The sequence below is a fragment of the Gossypium arboreum genome, chromosome 10 (assembly GCF_025698485.1).
Source record: "Gossypium arboreum isolate Shixiya-1 chromosome 10, ASM2569848v2, whole genome shotgun sequence".
NCBI classification, from domain to species: domain Eukaryota; kingdom Viridiplantae; phylum Streptophyta; class Magnoliopsida; order Malvales; family Malvaceae; genus Gossypium; species Gossypium arboreum.
The window spans coordinates 121,543,699-121,554,436 of NC_069079.1; the positions used below are offsets into that span (position 1 = coordinate 121,543,699).

The window sequence follows — 10,738 nt, forward strand, 5'->3', positions numbered from 1 at the left end:
CAATTTTTAATGCTTATTAAATGTTAAATTTGCTGAAATAAATGGTTTAATTTTAAATCTAAATATTTTATGTTCCATTGGGAGTTTTTTTTTTTAATCAATCACTGTTATGTTCCATGGCGTGGTCTTTATATTACATTTATGCTTTTGGTTCACTAAAAAGTGGATTATTTAATGGTTAAAATATACTATTAGTTCTTACATTTTTATAGAATTTAAGATTTAGTCCATGTGCTTTAAAAGTTAAAAATTCAATCATCCTACTTTTTTATTTTAAAATTTTTAATCCAATCACCATTGTCGTCGGTAGTTTTTTTCAAAAAATTTCAACTTAACACGTTTATTTTCTGCACATAATATGAAGACGACTTAATCAACATGCCAAGTTGATAAATTTCGATAGGAGATACTAAAAATGTTGGTAATTGGATTGAGATTTTTAAAAGGTTGCAGGGGCTTAATTATTTTTTTTCAAAAAATTAATAGTTGGATGACCAAAATAGAACAAAAGGCATAGTTGGGTTACCATTTATATAGTTTACCTATATCTTTTTTTAGCATTTCCCACGTCATTATTTAACAGAAAATTTTAATATAATAGTTAATTTGCACGTTTTGAAATGTATAAAAGCTAATTTGATCTTTTTTCAATAGTGAGATCAAAATGCAATCCATCCCTAAGTATAGGGTTTCCCTAATACTTTTACAACTTGGCATGCATATTTCATTTTCATGATGTGATAGAAGCGAGTAAGGACAACCCTAATATAAATCTCCTTAAAAATTGTAATATTATAAATTAGTATAATAGTAAAATTAAATATCTAAAAAAAAAGAAAGAATTCTTCAATTTTGAGTCTCAATAAAATTTTGTATGATGCATATTTGTAGCTTAGATAAATTAAATCAATTGTGGAGGCCCATGAATATGATTGATAACTAATATACATACATGAAGGAAAATTTTGGTAGGGTGGAAACGCAATTCTGTTAGCTGTCAAAGTCCATGAATAGAATTGATAACAAAAATTTCCTCCCACTAAAACAAAAAAAAAAATTATAGAATGTATATTACCAATTCTATTGGTTTATGAACATGATTGATAATAAATAAATGTTGAAGGTGAAAGGTTAAAGTCAATTAGGAAAAGAGATGAATTTCAAATTAATTAGAGTACACCTTTCATTTTGCTTCCAAAAATTGGGTTAAATTTTTAAATACATTTATATAAATGTGTTGTAGATATAATTATTTAATTCTTTTAAGTAAATAAAGATGTTTAAAATAACATATACACAACATAATAGGGTTGAAGCCAGAAATTTTATGTAAGGATCATTTTTTATTATAAAATTTCAAGAGAGGTAAATATGTAATTTCTACATTGTGTTAATATAAAATTTTACAGTTTTTTTCAAGGGATTAAACAATAAATTTGTAACACTCCTATACATAATCCAGCCTTTAGAACCCGAAATAGGAATATTACATTCGGTTCCAAAGCAACCTTGGCTATTCAATATGTATTTTGAACAGTAAAAGATAAAACTTTCTTTTAAACAATCCAAGTTCAGGGGCATTACTGGTTAACCGAGTACGTTTAGAAATAATTTAAATATGATTTTCAATCAATACTGGGGACAAGTATCGGTACTAAAAAATGAGGTATTGAGACTTATATAAAAGTATCTATACCTCTTATGAGTATAGATACAAAAATAGCATTTTGGAACTCCAGAATTTCAAAATTTTGATGAAAGTATCAATACCTTAAGCCTAGGTATGGATACCTAGCTTTCAATATCAATACCAAAATCAATATCGACACCAAAATTGAAACACCCCAAACCCGAACTAGACATTATGGCCGAATCTGGAGATGTTACAAAGAAAAATTAGAAATCTGTCTTTTCCTTTAAAAACATCGTACCTCTTAATTTTAAAGAATCTGTCATTATACTCATTAATAAAACCACCGATTGCTTACTCTTTTGGACAAAACAATAATTTGCAGTTGAAGTTTAAAAGTCATTACATTTTCGAAAATCGAGTTTATTTTCTCAAAATCGTTTGATCATATAAACCAGTTGTTTTTGTAAATAATTTTTTCGAGCGTCGCTTGAAATCTCAAATCTAAACCAAATCCAAAAGTCTAGAGAGTCTCAAAATTACAAAACTCTCCAAAAACCATAAAATTAAGTAAATATTTATAGTAAATGAAATTTACAGACAAGTGGTCACGACTGAGCCTCCGTCGCACCGACCCGCCTAAGCCTAAGGGTTACATGAACAGAACAAACCAACAGAAAGTGAATTTAAAAACTCAACGTGTAACTTAACGAAAACATAAATTCAGGTTTTATTGCATAACAAAACATATACAGACATAATTCCTTAACAGAATCAGATTATCAACAGAATCATACAGATGCAGATATTCAAAGTCCTACCCCTATCCTCTACACACTAACTCCAACCATCCCAACACACCACGTGGGATATAAAACACCCACCCAGCCCTACACACCAAATAGTGTCTATACGACACTTCTCAGAATAATCGCAGTCGTGTTGCCAATATATTGGCAAAATATCGCCTCACAGAATACTTCCTCTATATATTACATATCCCTTCCCATAGTAAAAAACAACAGAATGCCAAATAAATTAGAATTATAAGATACCAGATACCAAAATTATTATATCAACATGCTCGTATAATAGATAGTAGACATGCATATACATAACAGATCAAACAATTTGGGCATTACAACACATACATTTAGGTATTGCTTATACTAGATACCATACAATCGGTTTAACAAATCACGGTAGGCCCACAGTCAATGGGTACAACATGTACGACCCTAAGGAAAAATTTTAAAATTTCGGCCCACATGTCCGTGTGGCCCACACGCCCAAATTGGCCTAGGCCGTGTGACCCACACACAAACACCCGTCATACTATCGTGTGTCACACACGGCCTACCACACGGCTGAGCACACGCCCGTGTGGTGTCGACAGGCCAAATTTTTAACTTTAGCCAATCGTTGTTTTCTCGCATTTTCGTTACACACCTGGTTCGTTTTTTATGTGAAAGCAATCTCGAGATCTCCAAAACCTAAAAATAGTATCCCAAAAACTATTTAGCGAACAATTTATGAATTTGACAATAAACCCGAACAATGCACACAAACTTATCGACGACAAAAACAACCACTATCACTAATTAGGCCATTAGAGCGAAATTCACTGCTTCACAATCTTCTCCTATGCAACACAGTCACAGGATTTCAATTCTTTAATTACAAACCAAACGCCAATTCAAAAGGAAAGAAAACCAAACCAAACAAACTTACAAACTTACCAAAACAAACGGAGAACAACTGGAACATTAAACCCCAATGATTAGAACAATCAATTTGTTGAACAGAATAGAGAGAAAATGCAATAGAAATTCACAGAGTAAATGAAGAGGAAGAGAAAAAACCAAATGCAAGAAAAGAAAATTTGAGAAAATAAAAGAAAAATAAAAAAAATTAAATCAAAAGAATATTCCAACACCCCATTAACTAACAAATCCTACTAAACCAACCCATTAATTCCCAACCACTACCATAGACTTTCAATCCCACCAAACTTCTACTACACAACCGATGCTCACACACAGAGAAGCAAAAATAACATCTTTCACTCATACAGGTGTTCGAACACAAGACCCTAAGGCAAGCTAACCCCTTACAACTTGAACCAGCATGCTCACTCTGGTATGAATTGACCGAAAATATAATATAAGCCCACCTTAAACACACCCTCAAATCATTTAACCACTTAAGAAGATATATATTTGTGACAAAATTCATAAAAACAAAGTTAAATAAATCAGGGCGTTACAACTCTACCCCCTAAAAAAAATTTCAGCCTCGAAATTTACCTGATCCAAACAGATGAGGATATTGCTGACAAACCAAGTCCTCAAGTTCCCACGTGGCTTCCTCAGTGCCATGATTCTATCACAGAACCTTAACTAACGAAATAGATTTCTTCCTCAAAATTTTCAATATCTCGATCCAGAATCTAAACCAACTCCTCCTCAAATGTCAAATCTAGTCTAACCTCAATCTCCTTAAGGAAAACAACGTGAGATGGGTCAGACCGATACCGCCTCAACATAGAGACATGAAATACGTCATGAATATGGTTTAGCTCTGAAGGTAACTCAAACTGATAAGCAACCGGTTCCACACGCTTCAGAATCCAATATGACCCAATGAACCTAGGGCTCAACTTGTCCTTACGTTCAAACCACAAAACCTTCTTCCACAGAGATACCTTAAGGTTTAGGGTGTTACAAAAATTACTTTCAGTTTCGAAATTTTATTATTTTAGGCCTATGTATCAATACCTTCCCTTTGGGATCTATACCTTGGGTTAAATTAAGGAAAAAACAATTAGAAAAATTACTAAAACCCATCTATATTGATTCAAAATAGTCCAACACTTCAAAAACAATTCAATTCACCATAAACTCATTTAAATTCATCCCAATAGCCATATAATAATATCATATATGCATGCATATGTTAAGCCCTTATAAATTCATTTCAAATACTAACAAATTATGTCGTTAGATCACCAAAGCAACAAGGTTTTTTTCAAACTTTGCATTTTAGTCCATCTAACATTCACCTATTTAGCCAATTTTTAAAATTCAACACTATTTCCTAACCCGATTCATCACTATACCTAGCTTTAAGACAAAATGCAACTGTTACAAAACTTTTCATTTTTGGAGAAGTCATAATTGAATTTTTAAAATTTAGTAGAGGCCTAAATACAATTTAATTATTGAATTAACTTATAACTTTATGATTTCTAAGATGACTAAAGGGGTAATCTTTTTGGGGGGTTCTGGATGTCATATACGAATATGTTAAAATTTACTTATAGTGTTAGGGATCAACCTATATAAACAAGGAAATAGAAAAGGTAGAAAAGATCGAACAGAAATATTTACATGGAAAACTCCTCCGAAGAAGATAAAAACCACGACAAATGAGGCTTCAGCTTTTCATTAAATGATTAAACAAACGAGAATACAATATGGAGAAAATAAACCTAAATATGATAAACATATAAAGCCAAACCATGAAAATAAATCCCTAACTTGGGAACAAAATTACTCCATAGTTATCACGAAACTCTCAACAAAACTCATATGCAACTACATCTTGTCACTCTTAAGAAAAGTTTTTGCTAATTGGCATGTCAAAATAGGGATACACTGGTAGACCAAAGAAGAAATAGAACTGACGTCACGATGAAAATGAACACGACGTCATGATGACGCGACGGATGACGTCCCAACAAGACGATATGCCTCGTCACGACGTGGCAACATGTATTTAACTTAGATTGGGTTTCTTTTTCTAGTTAAACTCTATTATATTTTCCCAATTAAATTTTGATTAATATAGGAATATTTTAAGTCATATTAGAACTTTAATATTAGTCTATTTAAGGGGACTTTGTAACCTTATTTTATGAGTTAATAGATATCTCTTATGTGAGATTTGATGAAGAGTTTTGGGGAGAGTTTTTTAGAGAGATTTGTATTCAGGTTTTGGGTTTTGCTCATTTAGGTTATTTTCTCTATCTTGTACTCTTCATTTATTTTTTCATCATGTGAAGTCTCTTTTTCCCATGGTTTTCATCCTCTTCAGAGGAGTTTTCCACGTAAAATATTTGTGTTAATTCTTCTTCACTTTTACTATCGCAGTATTTATATGAGTCGAGCCCCAACAAATTGCTATCAGAGTTTGGTTTAGCTTTTGTAGATTGACTCGTTCAGGATGTAAATAATAAGATTCAACATCGAGAAGTTAAACGGGTTCATAAATTCCAATTTGTGAAAAGTTTAGATGACAATAATTCTAATTCAAAACGACTTAAAAATAGTTATTACCAAGAAAAAGCCTGAAAATCTTAACCAATTAGAATGAAAAGAACTTGATGAGAAGACTCTGTCAATAATATAGTTGTGGCTCACTAACAATATATCGCATGAGGTACTTATAGAGAAAACGATAGTAGCCTTATGGAGAAAATTAGAAGCTCTTTATATGACAAAGTTTCTCGAAAATCGCTTGGTATTAACAAAAGTGAGAACTTTAGGGGTCACATCAGCCAATTTGTTACTCTCTTGAACAATCTGAAGAATGTTGAGGTTAATATAGATGATGAAAATCAGGTTATTCTATTATTGTGCTCCTTTCCCCATTTGTATAAAACTTTCAAAGAAATCCTAATTTATGGTAGAAATAAACTCTCATTTGAAGATGCAAAAGGTAAGTTCGTGATTTCTTCGATAATTAATTCTATGACAAGGATCTGATAAGTTTGAAGATAAAATGGTTTGGTTAATTTAGTGATGAAATTGAATGTGCTTTAAGAGGTATTTCTTGAAAGAGAGTCTACATATATATTTCTAAAGAAAGAATTTGTCATAGTAGTTTGTTTGTACAAGGGCTTGGTGTATTTGTAGTTATGAAAGGTTAAGTGTTTGCTAGACTTAAGTTTGACTATGCTATTTAATAAAGTAAATCGAGTTATCTAGTAACCGCCAAATTTCAATGGTTTTCATGTCTCGTATAGAGGCATCTGGAATCTATCTCGTGATATGTAACTTAGTCATCTAGAATCCTTTTATATCGTATGGAATATTTCATTATCAATATAAGATATGTTTTGGGTTGATTCAAGATGTGACCTGGTTGGTAATCGGATAACTACCAGAGTCAATATGAGAATCTGCCAGAGTTAAGATCAATATAGAGTTCAACTTAAGAGACCCGTTAGTTTTACCATCCACCAAGAGTAGTAACTGTGAGTACCCATCTTGAGGAAAAAGGTATTCTATGTCTATTTGAAGGAGACTTCGTCAATGCTAGGTTTTTTATGGATATTCTTTGAAGAGGTACATTTACTGAGAAGAAAATGAAATATGTATTGATTAATGGAATCTGGTTTTCAGACCAAAGAATGATTCATGAATAAAATTGATTAATGGAATCTAGAATCAGACCAAAGAATGATTCATGAATAAGTCAACTAAGGAAGTTGATGAATATGTATACACCAAATAGGAAAGTATTCGCCAAAGACCGAGATGAAATCCAAAATCTTCAAGATAAGAAGTCCATCTAGAAAGGCTGCAAGGTAATCTGGGGTAAAACCCACTAAGTTTGCGTGAAATTACAAGTTTTTGTTCATGTTTCAGGTTTCGTTGTAAGAGTGAGCCAGGGATGAGACAGAGTAGCAACGGGTTAGGATATTATGCATATAGAAGACATCTTAGGAGTATGGCGTATAATACACTATGCAATAAGAGTCTATTTTTAATAAAGTTTATGTTTTAACGTTACAAACCATTTAATACTTTAATGAAATTATTTTAAACCCTATTTTATTTTAATGAACAGTAAAAAAAAATAAGAAATATGTTTAAAAATATTTTATGCCTGTTGTTTAGAATTTTGTTAAGTGTTTTGCATTGTAACATCCAATATCATGATTTGATGATTCGTGTCAGGTAAAAGGTGTTATAAGTAAAGTAGAAATTTCCTCATCTATTAAGGAGTCGGAGTCTACTCATTTGAAGAACAAGCGATTTAGTCATACAAGGGAAAAAAGTATGACTGTTTGAATAAGAGAGATTCTCTTTCAAGTGCAAGAGTTGGAAAAACAAAGCATTGCGTTTATGGGAAGCAAAAATGAGTTAGCTTTGATCTGGCAATTCAGAAAACTAAAAGTCTTCCAGTTTCAAAATCTTCTAGTTTCAAAGTCCAAGAACTGTTTGGAATTAGTTAAGTATCCTACATAATCAAGTAAGGCCCCTAACGGGGCTCATCAAAGAAGGTGTTATAAAAATATGAGTCAAGGTGAAGATTTGTGGGGTATGCCTCACATTTTTAGGCAAACCAGAGAAGAAACAAAATCAATGTCATGACGAAAAGGAGCACGAATACGATGGATGACGTCCCGAAGAGGCAATATGCCTCATCACGACATGGCGACGTGTATTCAAATCAAACCACGTTTCTTCTCCTAGTTAAACTTTACTATTTTTTTCCCAATTAAACTTTGATTAATCTAGGACTTTAATATTAGCCTATTTAAAGGGTCTTTGCAACCCTTTTTTTAGGACTTAACAGAATATCTCTTATGTGAGATTTGATGAAGAATTTTGGAGAGAGTTTTTTAGAGAGCTTTGTATTCAGGTTTTTGCTCATTTAAGTTATTTTTTCCATCTTGTACTATTCATTTATTTTCTTATTAAGTGAAGTCTCCTTTGCCCATGGTTTTTATCCTCTTCGGAGGAGTTTTCCACTTTAAATATTTGTATTCATTCTTTTCAACTTTTACTACCTCATTGTTTATATGGATAGATCCCCAATATAAAGTTAATCAGTAAAATTTATATAATTTCATATATTCTAATTAGGGGTATAATTAAGTTGAGCAGAATGAGATATAATTGATCTACTTGAGCTCGACTAAACTCGTTTACCAATTTTTGTTCTCGAGCTCAGCTCCATAACTAAGCTTAAGGTTAATAATATATAGTAAGAACAATAACGTAATTAATAATATAAAAATATGTAAAGTTCAATAAAGCTTTTGAGCTATTCAAGCGGAGTATTACTAAGCTTGAATTCAGCTTGACCGATAGCTTAAATTCAAGCTCAGACTGATAATCATCAAGTTCAAATTTTTTATGTCAAATTCAAGTAGCGTGTGAATATCATTATTTTCTTTACGTCACTAATCCTAAGCATTTTTATTTATCATATGAATTCAATATAAAATGAATTATAATATTTTCAACACAAGATTCACGTGAACATGAAAAACTTTTTTATATGATTTTATAATAATTTGCACATAAAAGCCCACAAAGTTCTAGAAATAAACATAAATTATATTTCTTTTTATTAAAAATTTTGGTTGGCAAGAGAAGGAAAGTTTTAAACTGAAATTCTGGCAATTGAAGGGACACCTTTTTAGTTGTTGTAAAAATTATGCATAACCTAATCTATTATTGTCAGTATTTAATTTCAATTGACAAGTTCTCAGGAAAGCTATTTTAAATGAACTTTTCATTTTTTTGAATGCATAATTTATTATTTTCTCTCGTAAAAATAGTCATAATGTTTTCTTTAATTATATAAAATCTTACTCAATTAGTTCATGCAATGTTTTATATAATATGAATTATATAATACATTATTTAATTACATACATTTATAACCCTATTTATAGCTTGAGTTGATTGTCCATGGTGAAATAAAACCCTTATAGCAAAGAGTTAGACTGAAAATTGCAAAATGCTTAACTTTGAAGCTAAAGTATTTGCAAAAGAAATCATTAAACCATCTTTACCACAAATCCATGGCATGAAACCTTTCAAACTCAGTATCTTTGATCAACTCACCCCCACAACTTATGCCTCATTTATGGCATTTTACTCCTTGAGTGAAGCCAATTTCACTACCACCAACATCTTGCCTCATCTAAAGACTTCGCTTTCTGAAACTCTAAACCTCTTATATCCAATTTCTGGTCGGATCAAAGATAACATTTTCATCGATTGTTTCCATGAAGGTGTGCCATTTTTATCGGCTCAAGCTGGTTGTCGATTGTCCGAGTTTCTTAAGCACCATGAGGTTAAGTCATTGAACAAATTGCTTCCATGCCAACCTTTCTCCAAGGAATTCAACAATGAGGCTCCCCTCCTTGTGTGCCAAGTCACTATTTTCGCTTGTGGTGGGATAGCTCTAGGCGTTGCCTTTTCTCATAAGATTTTTGATGCGGCAATAATTTTTCATTTACTTGATGTTTGGAGCAAAATCGCTCGAGGATCCCATCATCATAATGATGGGTTTCATGGTTTAGCCGAGGCATCGATGTTGTTTCCACCGAGAAATGAAGTTGCACAAGATTACTTGTCAAAGGTGGAAAACTTATGGTTCACGGAACCTTATAATTCCATTACAATGAGATTCACATTTGATGCCAAATCCATAGCTGAACTGAGGGCTATTGCTAAAGGTGAACTCGAGGCTATGCCGTCTAGGATTCAAGCTGTATTGGGTTTTATCTGGAAACATTCCATGGCAGCATCGAGGATGATCTCGGGATCCTTTAAACCATTTGTATTGGCTCAAGCCGTGAGCCTTAGGCCAAGAATGAACTCAAATTTATTACAAAATTCGATTGGAAACTTGTTTTGCTGGACACATTGTGTTACAAATCTTACCGGTCAGACCGACATCGAACTATTTGAGTTGATCAAGTTGATGAGAAAATCCGTCGCGACTATCAACGCTGAATACTTGAATGCATTACAAGGAGAGAAAGGGTTTAAAATCATAGGTGAGTACATTAATCAGCTTGAAAACATGTTTTCCTTTGAAAAGCCAGATATCTTTTCCTCAACAAGTTGGGTCAACATCAAGTATTACGAACTCGATTTCGGATGGGGCAACCCGCAATGGGTTGCTCCGTTCGGGGAAGCCGGGTCTGAGTTCAATAACAATGTGGTTTTCATCGAAACAAAGTGTGGCAAAGGCATCGAAGCTTGGATAACATTGGATGAAAAGAGAATGCTTGTGTTGGAAAAAGATGCAGAGTTCCTCAATTTTGCAACTCCAAACCCTGAGATTTCAAGCCTTTGA

General features: G+C 32.5%; 1 protein-coding gene across 1 annotated transcript; it reads left to right on the top strand.

Moving 5' to 3' along the window:
- The first annotated feature begins 9,517 nt into the window (after positions 1-9,517).
- On the top strand, positions 9,518-10,738 carry LOC108488174 (stemmadenine O-acetyltransferase-like). Its single transcript, XM_017792471.1, has one exon. It carries the CDS (start codon positions 9,518-9,520, stop codon positions 10,736-10,738), a length of 1,221 nt encoding a protein of 406 aa, XP_017647960.1.